The 21,533-nt window shown below is 41.4% G+C and overlaps 1 protein-coding gene across 4 annotated transcripts in view; it reads left to right on the top strand.

Annotated features, from left to right (window-relative positions):
- Positions 1–465: 465 nt before the first annotated feature.
- barr (non-SMC condensin I complex subunit H) overlaps positions 466–21,533 on the top strand; it is a 60,711-nt gene continuing 39,643 nt past the window's right edge. Inside the window, exons 1-8 of one of the 4 annotated variants that reach the window (XM_055061418.2) lie at positions 466–727; positions 934–1,178; positions 1,287–1,377; positions 1,447–1,536; positions 1,644–1,773; positions 4,454–4,527; positions 15,887–15,952; positions 19,260–19,425. In XM_055061418.2, the coding sequence (XP_054917393.2) occupies positions 1,000–1,178; positions 1,287–1,377; positions 1,447–1,536; positions 1,644–1,773; positions 4,454–4,527; positions 15,887–15,952; positions 19,260–19,425 (796 nt within the window). In that variant the 5' untranslated portion in view covers positions 466–727; positions 934–999. Of the gene's footprint in view, positions 728–769; positions 1,179–1,286; positions 1,378–1,446; positions 1,537–1,643; positions 1,774–4,453; positions 4,528–15,886; positions 15,953–19,259; positions 19,426–21,533 lie in introns of those variants that run through there. The other 3 variants (XM_050191074.3, XM_050191073.3, XM_055061417.2) reach the window with 3 other exon arrangements.

Genomic DNA, 21,533 nt, shown 5'->3' with positions numbered 1-21,533 from the left:
CCAGCAGAAGAAAAGGTAGAATTTTGTGTACGGTGATCATCATTGCAATTACTTTCGCGGTACAAAAAAACAATCGTCAGCGAATGGAATAGACGGATGTTACCATGTAATTGGGAAGACAAATCGTTTATGTATATTAAAAATAAAACTGGGCCCAAAACATTGCCTTGTATGTAATAGGTGCTAAATTTGAAGCGTTGTTATGAATATAGGCAGAGGGCAGCACACTCACTAATGAGTGCACTCGCTCCCATTCACTCGCACTCTTTTCAAACATTATTGTATGAAACCCTGATTTCAAAGGCGGGAGTGCGAGTGGACGTGTAGCGGTTATATTTCTCCCTACGTAGTAATAATCACTCTAGTTATTTTGTCAGCGCCATCTCTCGGTCGCATACTTTAGTTTACAACGCTACCGCTACTTTATTTTCGTTGCACTGCGGAAGGTGTAGTTTGGTGTAGTTCACGAGCGGATGTTCATTGCGAGAAGAAATGTAGTTCCTTGGAAAACTACATTTTTGAAAGAAATGTGCAAATTTTATGAGTTGTGTAAATGCACAACAAGCGTAATAAATATAGTTTGGGCGCTATTTTGGCCATGACGTTATCGTTACATTGGTTGTCTTGTGTGTTTGGTGTCAAATTGGCGCGAACGTGCGAATCCATTTATTCGAATTTTCCTAACCTTCTGAAACGTTCGAGTCAGCATTCAATTGTTTTTGCGAAGGTGAGTGGCGTTGAATATATATTGGATTGGGTAAACTTTATTAAGGGTCCTGCAGGACGTGCGTCAGCGCGCAGTGGTCGTGAACTTAACATTTTATTATGTCACTTTGTGTGTTCGGTCGCCGCTGTGCGCATTCTGCCCAGACGACCGCTCACAGGAGGCCATAGAGAATTGTCAATACTAGTTACTGCTTCGACTATTTGCAGCAGTTACTACAGCGTTGTTCTTAAGCTGCAAAGGACGAGGACCGCTGCTTTTCCTCCTTCCTGAAAATGGAGGATACTTTCACTACTCCACCGCGGAGACAAGCGAAAAGCACGCGGGCTAGTTTTGTGGATTCGGCGTTGCAGGCGCCCAATGACGACTGTGCCGAAAGGCACAGTAGACAGCAGGAACTTCTGCAAGAACTTCATTCGCTACATATTGAATCTCCTGGAACACCGGGACGAAAGTAAGTATGTCGTAACCGCCTCTGAACGAAAGATCTGTGTATGGAATTTGTGTTGCCGATATGTTTGCTGGCTGTGAAAGTGGCGTGGGCATTCTGGTACGTTCACAGGCGCAGGTCTGTTGGATTGGTGCCCCCGACATTTACCGATGTCCAGCTTGCTGAACATTACGCCAGTTGTATCCGTCTGGCGAACGAAAACGTGAGGTCTTTTTCAAACTTGCAACATCTGACTAGTGTTTTATGCTAATTAAGCCGCATTATCTTACAGAAAATTACGTCCAAAAATGCATTTCAGTTGCATTTAATTGACCACATACGAAAGGTCTTGCAAGCCGAAGATGGAACTACAAATTTTCAGGTTAAATCTAAAGAATATTTGCATGCCACTATTTATCTTGTAAGATTGCTTTGGAAGATCATCTGATATTGGTATAAGAAGCCAAAATATTCATTTTATATAAACAGAGTGCCAGCTGTACTCTCGATGCAAGTGCCAAGATCTATGCTCACCGTGTGGATCATGTGCATTCTGAAGCTTTGCACATTGCTGGAGAACTTGGAATTTCATCGAGAATTAGGAAGCGTGAACTGAAAGGTGAGCGCTGGTTTTCCGTTTCGTTATCAGATAACTTTGAATAGAAATTGTTCTGTTTGAGAACCATTTGTGGCATACGACCATGTGGATGACCTGATGAAAAGTGCCTGTGTCCTAACTGAGTTGTCTGATGGCATATTCGAAAGTGCTCCGGGAGCACATAAAAAGGTGCAATGCAGCAACTAAGCTTTAATTCGAGCATAAGTGGTGATATAATAATGAACTCTGGTGATAATAAAACCTTGTTGCAATTAGACCATCTTGCATGATCTAATATACCACTGTCAGTTTGTTTCAGAGCACTCCGGCAAAGCTCTACGAGTCACACACTTAGGTTTGCTGCGAGTATAAACAGCTTCTTGTGAATTACGTCTACTTGTTGCAGTTAGACCTATTTATTCACATAATACAACTTTATAGCTGTTTTATATGACAGTAGTAGCACTTTCAGACCACTCGAATATACCATGGGGCATTGCCTCCTTTACTAGATGCCTGCCACATGAGCGAAAAACCAGCTGCCAAACCCTTTCCATTTCCTCTTCTTCACTAGTGTGTCGTGAGCACCACATGTGGCTAGCGGAACCACTGGGTGCTACCTCGTGTGGCTTCCGAAAACTTCATCACGCATGCATGTCAATCTTGAAGGCCATTAACCTGAATCATAGCTCGGCGTATGTTTGCAGGCATTACAGGTGACTATTCTGGTGCCAGACAACCAACTGTTAAAATGCACACCCAAAGGATTGTCCCGGCTGTGGTCTCAGCGCGGTACAGACCACGTAAACACCGTGTGCTGGGTCACCAGCCGTTGCCACTGCCCGCCGCCCGTGACGATAGTGTCGGTCACGGACTCCACCTTGCAACGCTTGTTCACAGCTGAGGGCATGCCCATGCCACTGTGAGCGCGAGCCATTCCGCAGGCATCTAGTAAAGGAGGCAATGCACGAGGATGCACCTTTAGCTCCCTTCATTCTCTAGGTCCGTGCATTGGGGGCACATTGAAGATCCCCTGGTGGTCAAAATTAATTTGGAGTCCCCCACTACAGTGTGCCTCATAATCAAATCGTTTTGGCACATAAAAAACCCCAGAATTCATTCATTCTCTAGGTCTATTTTTGTCTCGTACCACAGTGCCATTTAGTAGGTCCAGATTCTTTATATTACCATCCTGTTAATTTTTGTGGAATTATTTTCCTGGTAAGTTCTACATATTTAGTATGGTGTTAATATGCCTTTTAGAGCTTCAAAGCAGTTGAATGCAAACTGTGATTATGGTTCAAGCCACAGGGCCAAGGCAGCTCGAAGTTGTGAGCAGCGAATTGCGTCCCCCCTTCTACTAATCCACCAATATTAATGAGTGGGTCTGGCCTCCTTCGCCTGAAAAAATTGGCTGTTTTGGGGGAGTGAAATGAACCTAGATAGAGAATAATGAGCTATGCAAGAAAGATGGCCTACAATTTGTTAAATTTCAAATATTATTTGTAGGGTTGTGCAAATATTAGAAATTTCAGATATGAATTGAACAGTCCTTGTTATTGATTCGTCTTGGATTTGAAAATGCACTATTCAAAATTGTTCAGTATTTGTTCCTGTTCAAATATTCGAGACTCCAAACAACACTTTAGAGTTTCGAAGGATAGAGACTGATGCAAGTGATAGCAATTCTGAATTATATTGCTTCAGGAGAGCCCCGATTTTGAACCTGAGGCATCAGTTGCCGAGAGAAAGTACAAGGCAGGAAACTTCTGGTCAATAACTTGCAGTCATATATTAACAGTGCTATATCTTTTAGGCAGCCTATATATGAATTTGTTGTCTTGATTATGCTAAATAATTTATTCCAGTCTCACCGTGTTTGCATACCTTTAACAGATATGTGAGGTGCTGTAGTATCACACTTCGCTGCTTCAACGAACACAGTATGATACGTCATATGATGACGTGCTGTTCCTTTGTTTCATTGCTGTCAATGCCGGGGCGCTCCAGATAACTGAAAGCAGTTGCTTTTGATTTACAAGATCCTCAGTTCAATAACAGTCAAGTTTTGAATGATATTACATGCATATATAGAACAACTGAATGACACTCTTCTGTTTTTTTGCCTAACAGACTCCATGCAAACTTTATTGTTTAGAAATGACAAAATATTCAATTCAACATTTGGAGGTCTTCTTCCTCACGTATTTGTGTTCCATTTGTTTAGAAAAATTTTCTGTTCAAACACCCCTAAATATTCATTATTCCCTTTGCCCACCTATGTATCCATACACATGTACACCATGCAGCCAATGTATGCCTGGGAGCCACTCTCAAGCAAGTGCAGACTTTAAGCACTGCACAGGGCTATGTATAGCATTGCTACTAGATCATTGTGCAATAGTCAGCTGAGATTTAGCTAGGTATATTTAGTGCCTAGGTTGTTTTCGTTTTTTTCTTGCTTTTTCCTGATTTTACTTTATTACTGTAAAAGATTTTTGACTTGGGACTACATCTTCAAATTTTACCTCATCTTTCAATTTAAAAAAAGTTCCTGTACTACAGCCAGTAGTTGGAATGCTGCAAAAAATTGCTTGTTTGGCCAAATATCCACTTGCTCAGTGCTAACACAGAGCAAATCAACTTATTTCTTCCCATGAGTTCCTTTCTTATCCTTTTGTTGCTTCTTTTATTTTGCTAGCACAAACCAAAAATGAGGATCCTGACCAACCAGCAGTGGCTACAAAAGGCCGTGCAAAGAGAACTAAGGGCCGTGTAAGTAGACGTTTAAATGAATTTTAGCTTGGCACTTTGGAATAGATAACTTGGGTTTGGAATCTAGAACGCAGTATAATATTACTGCTCGAATCATTGGCATTCTCTGTGCTAGTGGATTGCCGTTGTGGTGGCCATTATGTCTGTGCAAGGTACTCGCAAGGTATTGTATCTGTTACCAAGCTTTTGGAACAACAAAAAATCAAATAAAAAGCTTGCTCTGTGACATAAACAAGGTGACAGCAGGGCAGCTTGCCAAGCTAATTTTGCAATCAATGTGCATGTGTGCTTTGTATGAGATGAAAGATGCAAAGCTGGCTCTTGTGATGAGACCACATTTAGCAGACAGACACTCTCATGTGCAGTTCACGCTTTGTATTCAATCGAATGGCTTTTGCTATCATTAATTGGGCGAATATGCAATACAAAGAACATTTGTGAATTTGGAAAAGCATTTACTAATGCAAGAAGTATATTTCATATTGTGCTTAGCTGTGTAACGTTGGAAATGGGAAATAGGGCCAATTGAAAATTTAATTTTGTTATTTTTTGGCTGGTGGCTCTTTAGTTAGAATGAATGTTAAAATAGCAGTATTAGCTGCCATACATTATAAAATTGTGCAGATCTAATGCACATCTTGAAATCTATGTGAAGTGAAGCTTTCGTGTACAGATGTGCTGTCTCGCAATGTGACGTACGCTGTCATCATCTCAAAGAGCTAGTTGGCATTGGCACCATAGAAGTATGCGTGCGATTGTGGCCTAATGGTTTGAGCATCACGCTGTGTAACCGAGGTTTGATCCCACCTTCGGGCACATAGTTATTATTATTATTTATTTATTTATTTATTTATTTATTATTATTATTATTATTATTATTATTTTTAATGTGAGCTGTTTGGCAGGACAGCAGCAGTACCCAGCAACCATGGTCACGAAAATCTGGGAGGGCTTGCAAAGAAAGCTTGCTTAAATATTCCAATGGGAAATGTGTTGGTCTGTATGTTAACCCCTTAATGCCCAACTTATTTTGGTCTTACAAAAGAATTTTAATTTTGTACTTTACCTGGCTTTTGCCCCTACATTGAAAAATGAGACTGGAAAGCTTCGTTGCGCGGCTATATTTCTCAAACTTGGTATGTCATGAATTTGCGACACTGGGCAATGGGTTTATCTTTGGGCAATGCCAAAAATTTATTCAGCTTGGACATGCACTTAAGAATACTTACTTTTTGTCTTCTCAAACACTCCTTATTTTAACAAAACTTATTAATTCGGTATTGATGGCACAAGTGCTGGCGGAGATTGATTGTAGTTTTTGTATTCACTGAGGGAGAGATGTACTTGGAGTGCACGAAAATTTTGTCTTTTACGGTGAGTTTGTTTACACCTTTGCTGCATGTCTATTACAAATGTTTAGTTCCCTGTGTTGTCTTTCCTGACACCTTCAGTTGTCATTGCTGCTGTTTTTGTTGCCATTTAAATGTGGCACGTACACAGGAGGGAGAATGGACGAAGCTTTGCAGTGGTGTCAATGAGAAATGACATTCTTTCAGCTAACTTGATGTGAAACCGGTATGGGTTTCCTTTGTAGCTTCGTGTTACAATCGGGTGGATGACAATTTTTCTTTTCGTGAACATCCTCGACCTTGTGGTTTTCTGCAGAACTGATTTGGCACACTGAGGAAGCTGTCGTAACTCACCTTCCATTGGAGGACGTTTCCTCTACTCACTTAATCCATGAAAAGTGCATCCATTAATGGAATGAGCACAGTGCCCTGCAACTAGTTTAAACCCTTCTCCGAGCCATGCACCTGCGCTTGGAAGTAAACAAAGCATACGAGCATCATTCACAGCCGCACAATCAGTTCTGCATTGCAGCAGAACCCATGAAATTGAGGATTCAAATAACCACTAAGCACATTGGCGTATCAAGAAGCTGGGACCTGGGGCAGTACGCCAGGGAAATAGTGCTTTATATATTTGGCTAGTAGTTAGAAAAAGGCACCTTACCAATTATTTCCATGGGTTACTGTGTTCTTAATATGTCTCCATGTGAATCCATGCTATTTTCTTCGTCATGGTTGCATGCCGTGTTCATGTTGATCAAAATTCACTACTTGAACAAGACACAGAAAAAGGATGTAGAAAAATGGGCACTTTGTTCCCACTTTTACTATGTCCTTTTTCCTCGTCATTCTTCCCGTTTCTTTAGCACATTTCGGTCATTGTGTACAACCTACAAGCACCAACCTAAGCTCTTCTGTTGTATTCACATGCCCATCGTTTGTGCTTACACGAGTTTCCCCAATTTTTTTTTTCGATCTTGGAGTTGTTTTTTTAGATTTTTGCAGCTTCTGAAATTTCTTTGTCTGTTCTTAAAGTCAGCTATATATGCTGCCCTTTTGGGTTGCTTCCTGGGTCACTGTTGTGCCTATTCTCAGTTTTTGTGTCAATGTGATTAACGTTGTCCTGAAAAGGATGCTCGCATCTTCAGAACAATTCTGTTGGCACTCTCAGCAGTTAAAGAAACTTGCACAACTTTCTTTTGACACGTATCTCTTCAGTGTAGCGAGAACTTTGTGAAGAAATGTTTTGCAAGAAATCGCTGCCATGTGGATGCGCCATGTTGAACAGATTGAACGGAATTCTGAACTGAATTCTCTGTTGTGGGGTATGAAATGTTAAAAAATTCCATTTATTTTAACTGGTTATAATTGAGAGTTTTAGAATAGGGGCCCCAAACGTTTGGGGCCCCAAAGAGCTTTGCAGGTGTTGGCATTGGGGGGGCACACAGGAGTGAAGAGTTTTAGAATAAGGCTTTATGTTTGCGGATAGCGTCTTGCCCTGACAGCGCTACTACAGTGTCGAAGAAAAGCTATTAGAAATAATTAAATAAAGTATACCATTTTATGATAAGAGCAATTTCGACTTTCGTGTTTATTTGTTTAATTACAATTTAGAGGTTATTCTATTAGCAGTAAGCAATTAGTTGCGCTTAGTTTTGAGTAACCAACTTTATGTGCCTTCACCAGCCAAGTTAATATCCCAGTCACACGGGTACTTTCAAAGTCCTTTGAACCAAAGATCCTTTACTTCAAGGGAGAATGCACGCTGTCACACAGGTACAGCAAAGGAGCCCTACTGAAAGGGAGCTTCGAGTCAAAGGAGTGCGCGTTTGTCCTTTGAAACCTCAAAGGAGTACTCTCGAGCCTAGAGGGCGTCCGACAGCAGAAAAAAAAATCTCCAATAATATGGAAGTTCAATTTTTGCCTCTTCAGAACAAGCTTATAAGTACTGAATACTATTACTAAAGTACTAAACACTTTTGGGACACCCGCAATCTCCATCATGAATGCACCGGTACAGCAGCACCGGCACGTCATGTCGTCAGCTGCAACATCGACACAACACAGGTACCATGTTCGATTTGGTTTTGGTTAACGGCTGCTAGGTATCCCAGTTTCCTCAGCATTTCTTTGCGCGTCTTCTTCCCTTGTCACTTTTGTGTCATAGCTCATCTTCACAATCGTTGCTTTGAAAAAAAACAAGGCGAGAACACGAAAGGGCAACAACGAATAATCGACGCCAACATGCGGTGTATGAAGCGGTACACATGGTGGCCATCATTACAATAAATACATCTGTATTTGGTAAAGTAGTGCCTTTACTACGTGTGCATTTTGTTTTGATGTTTCTATGTATTAGGAAAAATAAATATTGCTGAAAAAAATATTACAGAAATTTATTGTAAGACGCATTTGGGCCATATTTTTTTATTACTTTTGAGGCGATGGCAGCGCTAAGGATACGTTGTGGTTTCTGTTAAAGCTTCAACGGAGACTACCTGGAGACCGTGTAGCACTGACACATATCCCTTGAACTAATGTGCCTTTGAAAGCTCTATGCTCCTTAACTTCAAAGGACCTTTGGCATGCTCGTGTGACTGGGGTAAAGCTGTGTTAGGCCTACGAGCCATGAAATTGACAATCGAATTCAGAATCGGAGATGTCTAATGAATCAATCTTCATAACCCACGCTAGTTGAGAGAAAGCGATAACCGCAATCACTTCTAGCTTGCGAACTTCGTGCGTTACCACGAATTGAGCCCAGTTTGGTGCTAGGTCAGAGCTGTCGCTTTGATGGGTGCCGCCATGTTTGTTGACGCAAGTCTTTTGGGGCAGCTTTTGGGGCTCCCACTAAATCGGTGAAATAGTGTGCCCGACGCAAAACCCTAACGCAGTTTGCGTCTTGCGCATGTGCAGTGGCTTCGACACCATTTCCTTGGGGCCCCAAACGTTTGGCGCCCCTATTTTAAAACTCTCTGACTAATTTTTCTTTCAATTTGGATGTATGCAGATTGTAGCTCAGTGGAGGTGAACATTCTTAAAGGCCCCTTCACCAGGCCCCGTAGCAAATTTTTGTTATATGCCAGAAGTTGTAACGTGTCCTCTAGGAATCGTTCTGCTGAAAAAAATTTTAAAGTCTGCTCGTTAATAGCCGAGATAGAAATATTTCAGTGCCACGAACCCATGATTTCGGAAGGCGAGCTCCACTGCCAAGCAAGACACTTTCTCCTCTCGCCCGTCTAGCCTCCGCAAGCGAAATTCCTTCCCTCTGTTCTCCTATACCAGACCTCGAGGCTCGCGGGTCGCGTACATCACAGGCCCTGCCTTAATCTTTTTTCTGCTCGCTTTTTCTTTTTTTTTCTGGCGCTGTACACTTCCACTGACAACGTTGCACGTGAGCTGTTCTGATTGTCTGGTTTCACACAGCGCACAATTTTGCGCGCTGTGCACTAGGACATATGACTAGCGGTATAATTCAGTGCTACACGAATAGTGAGGCTGAACACAAGCGGCTTGCAGAGCATGATCATGCTCTGGAACATGGTAGAAAATGGCATAGTTTCGGTACCTGCGCACATGACTGCACGACTGTGGGAACAAGCAGACGAAGTGGAAGTACATCTCCCTTGCTTCGCTGCGAAGTAAAGCAACAACAACAAGAAAAAAACATTAGTGGTGTAATCCTTTGCAGACACGATCGTTAGCATGCATTTTATGCTCTGCACTTGTCAGCTCGAAATGACCAGACCTAGTAAGGGGCCCTTTAAGCAAAATTGTTCATTCGTGGGACATGTATGCAGTAGTGGAACAGTTGCGCCAATTGCGCCAAATTGTGCCAACAGCTGTCCTCAAGTAGGCTGTTGGATAAAAAATAGTTTTGGAAAATGTTCGGTCGCACATTTTTTTTTAGTGTAGTTGTTGAGTGTCATTTTAGAGATTCTCAGTAATACAATTATTGCTCATTTGAGTTAAATAAATGAAAAATATATGTCTGCAATCTCAAAAAAGACAAAGAGACATTTTATTTTTGCACTTCCAGTCTAAAACACTTCAGTTGGATGATGCTGTGTCTGCTTCGTGTGGCCTCCGGAAAGAAAAGCGTAGCATAGATACCGTGGCCGCCACAGGGTGCTGCCACAAGCCGTCTCACGTTCAACATTTGGCCGAGGCCTGTTGAGCATTGCTTCCTTGCGTCCCCTTGCCATCTCCCTTGTGTAGCTTCCAGTGCACTAGTGGGAATGAAAGCAGAGAAAAAGCCACTGATCGGTCCGATAACCATGTATGACTTTGCTTGTGCTTGAAGGATTTTAAAAACTTTTGCAGCAGGAGATTTGTGAGGTGACGTGATCTAATAGTGATGTCACTCTGTGATTAGTTAAAGAAGTGTTTCAGGGCCCCTTTAAAGCAGGACCTTGGCTAAGGCCTTTAAAAGTTGTGCTTGTTTACACTATCTACAGTTACTACCGAATATACTAAAGACAGGACTCGTGTAAAGGCCATATCCCCTAATTTTGCTGCTGGAAGTTTGGTAGAAAACAATGTGGCAAACAAATAGTTGCATTTCATGTGCGGTGCCGCACTCTTCGCAATCGGTGCAGCTACCAGATGGCAATAATTGCTCCTGCATATCGAACGGTTGCAGCGGGCTGCAACCGTTGGATGTGTTGGATCTGTTCGATGTGTCCATTGTGGAGTTCTGGTACTTAAACTTGGATGGATGGCATCAGGCGAGCACGGGAAAACGCTGACCGAATGGCTAAGGAAGGCACCTTTTCAGCTCGTCTTCTGAAAAATCTTTAAACGCGTGGTGTGTGGTGTCATTGGACAATATCACTAAAAGCTTCATGGTTACAGGCGTTTCTAATGCTATGAACAACACTGAGGATGACTACCTCATCAAACATGCTTTCAATAACACAATAGTTTTCCGGGCACAGGCGTACAAATACCTTGGAATTATCTTCACGCAGAACATGCTGTCATCCCAGCATATTGATCACATTACATCTATAGCACTAAGAAAATTAGGTTACTTGAGACGAACATATAAATTGCCAAAACACACTAAATTGCTAATGCATAAAACACTCATTTGTCCTGTATTAGAGTACGCTTCATGCGTCTGGGACTCGTATAAAGTATGCAACATTGACAAAGTTGAATCGGTACAAAGGAAGGCTGTTCGCTTCATTTGTCATCGCTACAATCATGATTTTTAGCCCTCATCTGCAATGAATTTCTTGAATTTATCTCCTCTATGCACATGGTGACATGTAGATTCCCATGAAGCTATTACATTCTATTCACTCACACTGTCGACTATCTACTGATGATTACATCGCGTGTGCCAGTGCTCTTCCAACTAGACGTTGTCACACCCTCAACCTAAAGCCTTTCTTTGCACGCACTAACATGTTCAAACGCAGTTATTTCCCGAGAATTGTCGACTGCTGCAACGAGTTACCCAGTTCTGTGCGTGAAATGGCACTGTGTGACTTTGTAGAAGCACTAATGTGTTGAGTTTGCTGGCCCCCTTTTTTATCTATTATGTTAAACTGCCTTTGTTTCTGTTTCTTGCGTTTGCTCTACTCCACTCCTGAAGTAGCCCTGAGTAGGGCTGCAGTATTTGGAAATAATAAATAAATGAGCTGTGTCCTAGCAACAGCCACAGTGAATGTGGTGACAGGATGGAGACTGCTAATAAATGCCAGATAGCAAGCTGCTTTAATGGCAGAAATCTGGATAGGGGGTGTACGAATATTTGGGACTTTCAAATAAAGAATCGAATAGTGTCCTATTTGATTTGGTCTTTGAATCAAATAGTCACTATTCGTAAATGCGAATATTTTTTAAATATTTCGAAACGTCAGCAGTGCCTAATTAAACATAATATTGGAGCAAAAGTATGGTAAATTTTCATTCACGCAAGCTTCGTATAGACATAAAACATGAGAACTTGCGTAGTGGAGCAGGCTATGTCGCTTAGGTAGCCAAACTTTACTGGCTATGCAGCAATCATTCGCACACTTAAGGAGCCCTGTACATGTGAAGAAACTACTTGTTTGCTCCTAATGCTCCATTTGTGCTTTTGATGAACAGCGCTTCAAAATGTACTATGTGATGACAGAAACTTGCTAATTTTAAGAATACTAGGATGTGAACAAAATTTTATAGTAATTGTGATAACCGCTGTTCATTATTTGAAAGCTATTCGATTTGATTCACTTCTGGCCCTATTTGATTTGTATTGGATTCGGTCTTAAAAAAACGCTATTCGCAGACCTGTAAATGTGTAATGAAAGAATGTGGACTGAAAATTGAATTGCAAATGGCATGCTTGAGTATGGGGCTGCCAAAATTGCGCAAAAAGAAAGTGTATCCCTTGCACGAGTATAAAATAACTGTGGTTGGGTTTTCTCTGCACTTATGACCTTTATCTAGATTTAAAAATGCAATATAGTTTCGTTTAGGTAGTAATAGAGCGTGTTACATAAATAGCCAAAATTTTGAAGTTTTTATTGTGAACACCTTTTATATAGAACAAAAGTGCTTTAGATATTGAAAGACATTTCAGCTCTTCATTCAAACTGTGTGTGCCAATTACTTCAACTTGGGCACAATGTGACTGTTTTCATCCTTTTTTTTTTATGTCTTTAGTTCCTTGAAATTTATTGCTAAATAAGGGTGTTCTCTAGCTGTAATTGCACTATAGGCAAGTTCATTTGACTGTTGTGCTTTTTATATGAGGGCAAATCAGAAAGTCCTTACCCATTTTTTTTTAGCCAAATTATGGCTGTAAATGTGAAGGCAACACATCCGTTCTCAGCAGTGGACCTTTTTTGGATTGGCCTGGTTTTATCTGCTGGTAGTTGCGTGACACGCCGCTGCTATCAGTTGTTGAAGATGGCGGTTGTGCTTTACGTGTCCATGGTGTACGAGCAATGAAGTACGATTATGGCGAAAGATGTCTCGCTTTGAGAAGTGTGAGGTGGTGGTGTTGCGAGTTCGCAAAAGGCCGTGAAAACTCTCTTGACAATGAGCGTTTGGGGAGGCCACGTGCGTCGCTGACTGACGATTGTGATGGGTCAAATTTAGTGCTCCAATGGGGCAAATGTCTGAACCAGTGGGGGGAATATGTGGGAAAATGGTGAAAGGTACGTAGAATAGCACATATATTTGCAATGGCCTGTATGTACCTTACTTTGGATAATAAAAAATAGGGGCAAAAAGTTTAATTCATCCTCATAATTGGGCACCAGGCCATTGAGCTTGACCATCTTCAATTTCTTTATAAAAAATTGTGATTGATTTTGTTATTGTAACAAGTGTTTTCACAAGGTACCTTTAGTAAAAATAATTTATTTACTTTCTGGCCATTATTAAGTTTTCTCAGAAGTGGCAAAAATGTTAGCTGGAAGAAAATGTCAGAAAACTAATATCTTATTGCACATTGCTCTCAAGCTTTCCTTGGTGATTGATAAGGCGTTGTTAGTTGAGATAACGATGTGCTGTATCATTTTTATTTTTATTTATTGTGGCACACTGGCATGAAAGAATGCAGTTAACCACACCACATTTAGGGATATTTACAAAAAAATTGTGGTCTAGAAAGTCATTTTCGAGATATTTATTGCTTGGTAGCAATGCAGATGAACAGTAAAAAAAAAAAAGAATGAAATTATTGCAGCTCGAAAGAAAAGTGGACGATAAAATTCTTAAAGTGCTAAAAATAGCGTGAATTTTCATTTTTCTGTGGAAATTGCATAGTGAGATGGTCAAAGTAGAAATATAAAATGCCATGCTTTCAGCCAAGAAAGTCGGCATTTATTTGTCAGAATATAATGCAAATTATTTTTGTTTTAAGCACGAAATTAATTTTTGAATATGAGGACCTGGTGCCTCTCTGAAATGGCTCTTCGCCGTGTGGAAGACTGTATGAGTGCATTTGCTACGCTGTGCTGAACTAACACACAGTCTTCTCAGCAATCAGTTTTTTGGAGATAAGCAGAGGAAGTGCACATTGAAGCACAAGGGGTGCCACCATTTGCACGAAGAATCGGTGCTAGATATAAATAATGCAAAACTGTGTCAACTAGTGACCTTTCAGGTGTGACACTGGTGCACGGAAGAAGGGGAATCAGCACAGCAAAGTTATGAGAACATCTTGAGGGGTTCGTGAATATTATAATATAATTACATTGGAAACATAGAAACAGCATAAATGCAGTCTTCTAATTTAATTGAAGTGCACATGTGTGGCTGCTTTTCTGGAGGATCAAAATATCTGAAATCGTGGTCCACATTTGCAGGTCCTGCAGTGAGCATGCTGGTTGCCTCGTTTGCTGTTTGTCAGCCCATGTTCCCATTCACAGCATCTTGCTTTGCTTATGTAGACTAAGTGTCAGTAAGATCTGGTAAACAGCTTTCATGGCACAATGGACATTTTTAGGGCGATGCTTCATCCCAGTATAAAAATAAAAATTAAAGGAATTGTTAAACCTCGGCTACCATGAAAATGATTGTAGTTTGATAGCGGAGTGGAGTTTTTTTGCCACTTCTCATGACTAGTGTCGAAATCCATGCCGTAGTGACATCTCTTTGAGTAACACCTACCCGCAGTTGCACATCTCGTCTCTTCTACACCCACCACTAATACCGGCAATCTTGACATAAGAAGGCACAGGGTTTCCTATCCACACTACAGCTGGTATGTATGCTATAGAGGTGCCGGATTCATGCATGGGTGCTCTTTTTAAAAAGATGACTTTATCACTTAAAACCATGTATTTTCATTAAACTTGGGGAAAGAAATACTCACTTTCTTGATTAAGGAATGTACTGCATTTTATAATTTTATTCCGAGCACCTTTCTATGGAATTCATGATGAGAGTTGAGGCACTATGCTATCTTTTTCTATTTAAAGCGTTTTTTTTTTTTTTTTCGAGCACTTCTTTTCTGAAGTGCAAAACTATTTTTACCTCTTGCACTCTTTTCAAGCGTAACCTCTACAGGTGGCAGTTAATTTCGTTGTTTAAAAATTTAGTTTCACCGCATTTTATCTTCAGAGTCATAAATGGCATACTGCTACAACATGGATTAATAATTTTTCGTTCTTCAGTGAGTTTTGTTAAGAACACAGAATGTGGATTTCATGTGACAACTCTCTATAGGAATGTCAGATACGAGAAAATCAACTATTTCATGTGTAGCATACTTGAAAGTAGCCATCCTGCCAGTTGAAATATATGCTGGATTTAAAACATTGTGCAAAACAATGGAAGAACTGAACCCACTACATGGTGACATTCTGATACTGAGAGCAAACACCCAGACATCTACCCTCCAACTCGTGTTACGAAAGTGCCATACACATTATTCAAGCTTGCTGTATAGGTCCATTCAGATGTTTGTGACACATTTGAAATACCACTATTTTCATCATTGCTTTTGCTTGGGATGTACCCAGATTTATGCACACAGCACCTGAAAGGAATAAAGTATCTCAAATCCCAAAAGTGACTCTGTTGACAGCACAAATGATTCTAAAAAATCCTAAATGTGGTTCATTTTGCACTTTTTCTTGCCAATGTAAGTAATTAAAAATAAAGCAACATGATACAAGCCGTCACTTCAACAAACAATGCTTTATCAATCATCCCGGAATATTTGAGAGCAATGTGAAAAAAATTGATTTTTTTTTACAAATTTTTTTTCCGAGCAATGTTTGGTCACCTCTAAGAAAATGGGGACCAGAGTACTAAAAAATTTTAACTCACAGTACTTTGTGGGGGCTTTTGTTACAATAACAAGAGCAGCCATGATTTTTTAGAAATAATGTAAAGGTCAAGCTCAATGTCTGGTGCGTTTGGCATGGAATTACCCAATTTTAAACATTGGTTAAGGTGTGTGCATCTTTGTGCATGTATGAATTAATGTGTATGTGCACCTTTTTTTCCTTCTCTTGTTTGTGATTCACCAAATGATATTAATTGCAATGACTCACTTTCAGGGTTCATCTACACTTGTGCGGAATGAGAAAACAATCACAATTGAAAAAGTGGAAACTGTGAGACCTGTAAGTGCTGACTCGGCATTTTTCTGGCTTGATTATAAATTTATAATTTTAATGCAACAACTCAGTACAGGACGTTTCACTGGCCTAGCTACATTCTTGCTGTTGACACAAAATAATGTGTTTCACAATTTCAGAGGCAATTTAATGAAAGGTGTGAGTGGTTCGATCCTGGATCATTGCATGATATGTGCAGTAAAAACATGTCATTGCATTGTGATGATATTGCACAGTATCTTCAAGTGGTGCAGAAGTGTCCTAAGAGAAGGAAGTTGTGTTATGCTCCTGTCATTGCAGGGTTGTAGCTGTGACTATAGAGTTTCCTACAATACAATTACTAGAGGGAACTCTTGTCACTGCAATCGTTGAGCCACCATGGGAATGATGGGAAGTACATGGATTTGTCCGATCTTCGTGCTTGTGTTGTTGTTAAAACATTTATTAAAAAAAAAAGTTTCCTCCCCAGGAAGTAGATCCATCAGGGCGGGGAGAAGGAAGATAAAGTACGAGGTCAGTTTAGATATTGTGGATTCAGACGTTCTTGTGACGCTGTTTATTATGCTTTATATGCCTTGATTGTTGTAAATTTCAGAGCAATCTATACTTTTCGAAGTGCAGAAGACACTGTGAGCATGCACGATTACTACTAATTGCAATGATTTGGCTTGTCGGGGTGGCCAAATCTAAATGCGCCAAGCGTCTCAAGGCACTGGCTTGCCCGGGATAAATTAAAGGTGTTCTATGTCGCTTGTCGATGCATGTGTCCGTGGCGTAATGGTTTCAATATCGGACTTTTGTGTTAAAGGTCCTGTGTTCGTGTCCTACCGTCGCACAATTTTAGTAAGGTTTATTTAACTATTTATTACGTAGTACTTTGTTGAAAATGACGAGTTTACAGTCGCGAAGCTGTTTGAAGCCAGAAGGACGAAGTTCAGGCAAATCCATGTACTTCCCATAATTCCCATGCTGGATCAACCGCTCCCATTGCAGCACCTGTACGCACTAGCGCCAGAGTTCCCTCTAGTAATTATTGTATGAAACTCATGGCTGTGACAGTTCAGCGCCTTTATGGCTTGTTTCAGAGTTATTGCATTGCAAGTGTCTGTGAGAGTGATATTCATGCATTTAATGTGTAATCATTTGTGAGCTCAATGTGGTCTGCACTGCTATGTGTGACTCATTTGATAAAATGGCCTTGTGGCTCTTAAGAGAACTGAGTTCTACCAAATATGATGCAACATGCAGTTATGGGTTGCTCTGTGTAGGACTGCAGATTTTTGCTCTGAAGAGAACAAATTTGGTGGCAAAATATGTTTTTACGGGATATGCTGTACCTTAGCACCATTAGTTTGAGAAATATGTTGGAAGTAAAATGGAAACCATGTTTATCGCAAACTGAACAAGGGGCCTGCTGTGTTTCAAGAGCTATTGAGAGCAGCAACAAAGTTTTGGAGGAAAAAGAGGAGAGCATTCTTTAGGCTTGCGCAAAGCCTCTAAAGACTATGCAAAACAAAAAATCACATAAAATGAAGAACTTTAATGGTTTTGACCTAGATATTAAGGCTGTCAACTAGTTATTGATGATGTTATGAAATTTTTAAGAAACTTGTACTAGCTGGATGCATGTTTCTGGGAATGGTACTTATGTGTAGCTTGTCTCTGACCTCGTGTGGGATACGCTGAGGTAGGTGCCTCTCATCCTCGACTTGGCAGCCCAGATCTTGGAGCAGGGCTTTTCCCATCTTTGTCAGCTTTAGTCTCTCCAGTTGGTTGACGTTGTGCGCTTCCACGAGCTCTTCCCACGTACGACAAGGAAAGGAGACAGGCGAGAATACAAGCGCTCAAGCACATACTCGAACGCACCAACAGCAAAGAAGAAAGTGTGAGATACATGGACGCAGCTGTGTACAGAATGAGCGACCGATTTACAATCAGCATTGTCGACGAGAAGGGCAAACAATTTACAGCCACATCCACACGTGCCAAGGACACGAGCCCAGCGGAAGAACTGGGCATAGCCCTGTCCATTTCAACGTGCAAGAAGACCCTGGTTATCGTGGTGACGGACCCGCAAGAAGCATGCAGAAGGTATGTGAACAGAAGGATCAGAAAGGTAGCACTTCAGGTCTTGAACAACACCAAAATAGAAGCAGCACAAATCCTCTGGAAGCCGGGACACGAGTCTCTCGCGGGGAACCAGGCGGCGCATGCCCCGGCTCGAGATCATGCACGCCGAGCCATCTCTTACACACAGAGAACACGGACCAACGACTGTAACGAGGATGATGAATGGATATCCAAGAATTACTCGGATATCTTGGCACACTACAGGAAGCAGAGGCGTTGCTACCCGCCCGCGCATAAGACGATGAGTAGGGAACAAGCGGCAACCTGGAGCAGACTCCAGGCTGGAACCTACCTGCATGGAACACTGCTGCACGCCATGTATCTGGGCACCTACGGGCGAGACTTGAAGTTCTGCCCGCCGGACATGCCCAACACCTTGCGCCATATGGTTCTGGGGTGCAGGAATAACCCAGAAGTACCACCGTCATTATCACCACCATGCGATAACATCCAGGAAGAAGCGAATTCAGAGGAAGAATCGGAAGACCAGTGGGACGCTCTGCTGGTGACACAAGACCCTGACAACCAGCTATGGTTGGTGAACAGGGCTCGGGCGGCAGCAGCGAGCCATGGCTACCTGGATTGAGGAGGCCACCCACCTTTGGGCTTAAGAAGCCTGGTTTAGCAGTAAAGTTATTTCTCCTGTACTAGCTTGAGCTGTCAGAAATGTGCCCCACTTTTACATCAATGGTGCATTATTTGTTCCGTGTGTGATGTGTTTGTAGGTTTCCTGCAATTGAGTTGCCTTTCTGTATGGTTACAAAATAGGCTCGTAACTACATGGTGTATCATAAATGATACGTCTCAACTTTCATTTGCTACCGTGCAGTTCTTTCGGAAACTAAGATTTTTCTACTACATCTGACCTAAGCAAGAGCTTGTACAACTTTTCCACAAAAAATATATATATTCATGCAGTAAAGGGTTAACGCTAATGTACTCTGTGGTGATCACTCAGTTGTGTATCTGTATGTGCATGCAAGCTTACAAGCGTGTACACACATGCACCATGTCTTCCATGTGCCTCAGTCAATCTGGCAGTTGATACATGAAGCTGTGTAAATACTTACGAAAATGCTATCTGCTTTAAGACATCAGGCTGACTGAGCAGGATTGCAGATGTACCTGCACTGTAATAGTGTATTTTTTGTGCATTTTGTTCTTTTCTTCTTTTTAAAACTAGATTGACCCACTCCAGGAGCTTATCCGAGTTAACAGCACATGTGGAACATCAGACTGCTTTGTCATGAATCACATTTATTCATTCAGCGACAGAGGGGAGCTTATGTTCCTAGATGCATCAAGAAAACTTGAAAGCATCAAAGAAACTCTCAGCAAGGCACCAATAGGTATGTTTTTTAAATATACTTGTTTTTGTTTTTCAGGTGTAATAGTAGTTGGTTAGTGCAGTAAAATAGTTTGTCATCATGGTTGATGAACATGATAAACCACAATTCATTCGAATAGCTGCAAAACCTAGTGGATGAGATCTGTGTTGGTACTGCTAGGAGCCCACTGGCTTTGTCACAAAAGATTTTATCTTGGCTCGCAAGGTTGAAAGTTCAAACTTTGTGGTCCTCTCTTCCATGTCCAAATTAGGGGCTCAAGTGCCTCCATTTACCTGATGGCAGCTGAGCATGGTCTTAAGTAGCGCTAACTTGACGAAACACAAGAACGAAGAAGGGAGATGCACACCAGGCGCTACAACTTTCAACTGAAGTTTAGTGGAAGAAAACAAGAAGCTTTAGTACACAAAAAAATGGGACCAGCAGAAAGCAAGCAGTGGTATATACATTATGATTATCACATTATCATTTTATGATGGCAACTGAGCAAAAGTAGTGCGAGGGGGAACTTTTGGCAATATATCTTGTAAAGGATATGGGCTAATGAACTAGGTATGGACAATCTAAGGTCTAAGGTGAGACATAGCTTGTGTCTTTTCTGCCATGCACACAGAGAGATGCCACCGCAGGTTTGTCGACTACCTGACGAGACGTGTATAGACGACTCCAGCACTTGAGAAGTGGGAAAACATTGCAGAAAAACGTACACTGAGATGAGGAAAGGTACAGCATGAGCGTTATGTTGTATCTCATTATCAACAGACGTTCTGTGTAAAATAATATGTGACAGCACTCGTGTTGTGCCTTTTCTTGTCTTAGTCTGGCTTTTTGCTTTGTTTCCCCGCTTTCTAAGGTGAACCAACTAGACGAACATCGCATACTTTTCCAGCACTTACCATATTTGCACGATCCTACCGCACCACCGATTGTGATGCGCACTTACATTGCCACCCAAATATTCCAAAAAATAATTTGGTGCAGATTCTACCATGCACATCAAGTAACGAAACCTGAGTTGATACGCACCGTGTTGAAACGAGTTTATCGAACATCCGAAAGCACACAGACACTTAGCTAAATCTTAGCAGCTAGTTGCAATCGGAGTCTGATGACACCTCCTTTTTACTGTCTGCCGACTACGGAAAGTCATCTTCAGTTCCATTTATTGCTTTAGAAATGCCGCACTTCTGTAGGCTTGCACAACCGTTGTCTGCGGGAATGAATTCCAAGCACCATGGACCCACCTTGCGATGTCTCTGATTGTCGCTTTCTTCAGACGACCCGTTTGATGGCAGTGTGGCTAGCTACCTTGCCTTGAGTTTTTTTTTTCTTTTTTTAGTAAGAATCAGTTTCGTTTTTGATTTTAAGTAGAATTAGTTGCGATTGTAACACTCATGCAAATTTGAATGCACCTTTTATTCAAAAAAGGTGCGCAATAGAATCATGCAGATACGGTAATCAATGAAGTGATTAATTTGAGACCAATATGAGCACTAGATGTATTTGTGCCATTGGCATCGCCTCCATTAGGTTGCCCTGGTATCGATGGTACATCCACGGCCCATGCGTGAAGGTTTAGAAGGTCTCCAGAGACGTGCAGATTGTTTGGCTACAAAAATAACAAAGTGAAGGGAACACACCATCGCGCTCCACTCAATCGGCTCTACCAGAGCAGAAGGCAGCATTCTGGCTTCTGCTGCTGGCATGAGCATTGTGCATACACGCAGTAATGTTCCTGCTGAGGAGCATGTTCATACCACACCATGGTGCATGCACTGATCAAAGCAGAACAGCATTGATTTGAAGCATCGGTAATGCCACTGCTAGTGTTCTTTACTGCACCAGCATCATGACACACATGATTTCTTCCAGGGCTCTGTCCCTGCTGTGCAGCAGAAGTGGTCTCACATGCTGCATTGCACCACTTAAAAAAAAAAACAAAAAAAAAACACCTATTTTGTGATCTAAATGCCGTTTTAATGCTGAAACTGCACTTTCCCTGTGATCGCTCAGGAACTATGATCCAGTCATCACATATGGCCTAAAACTGTGCACGAACTGGAGACGGGTGTGCTAAGAGTCTCTAGATAAATAAATAAATAAATACCACT

The sequence above is a fragment of the Dermacentor andersoni genome, chromosome 1, assembly GCF_023375885.2.
Source record: "Dermacentor andersoni chromosome 1, qqDerAnde1_hic_scaffold, whole genome shotgun sequence".
NCBI classification, from domain to species: Eukaryota; Metazoa; Arthropoda; class Arachnida; order Ixodida; family Ixodidae; genus Dermacentor; species Dermacentor andersoni.
This window is presented reverse-complemented; position numbering and strand designations above follow the sequence as displayed.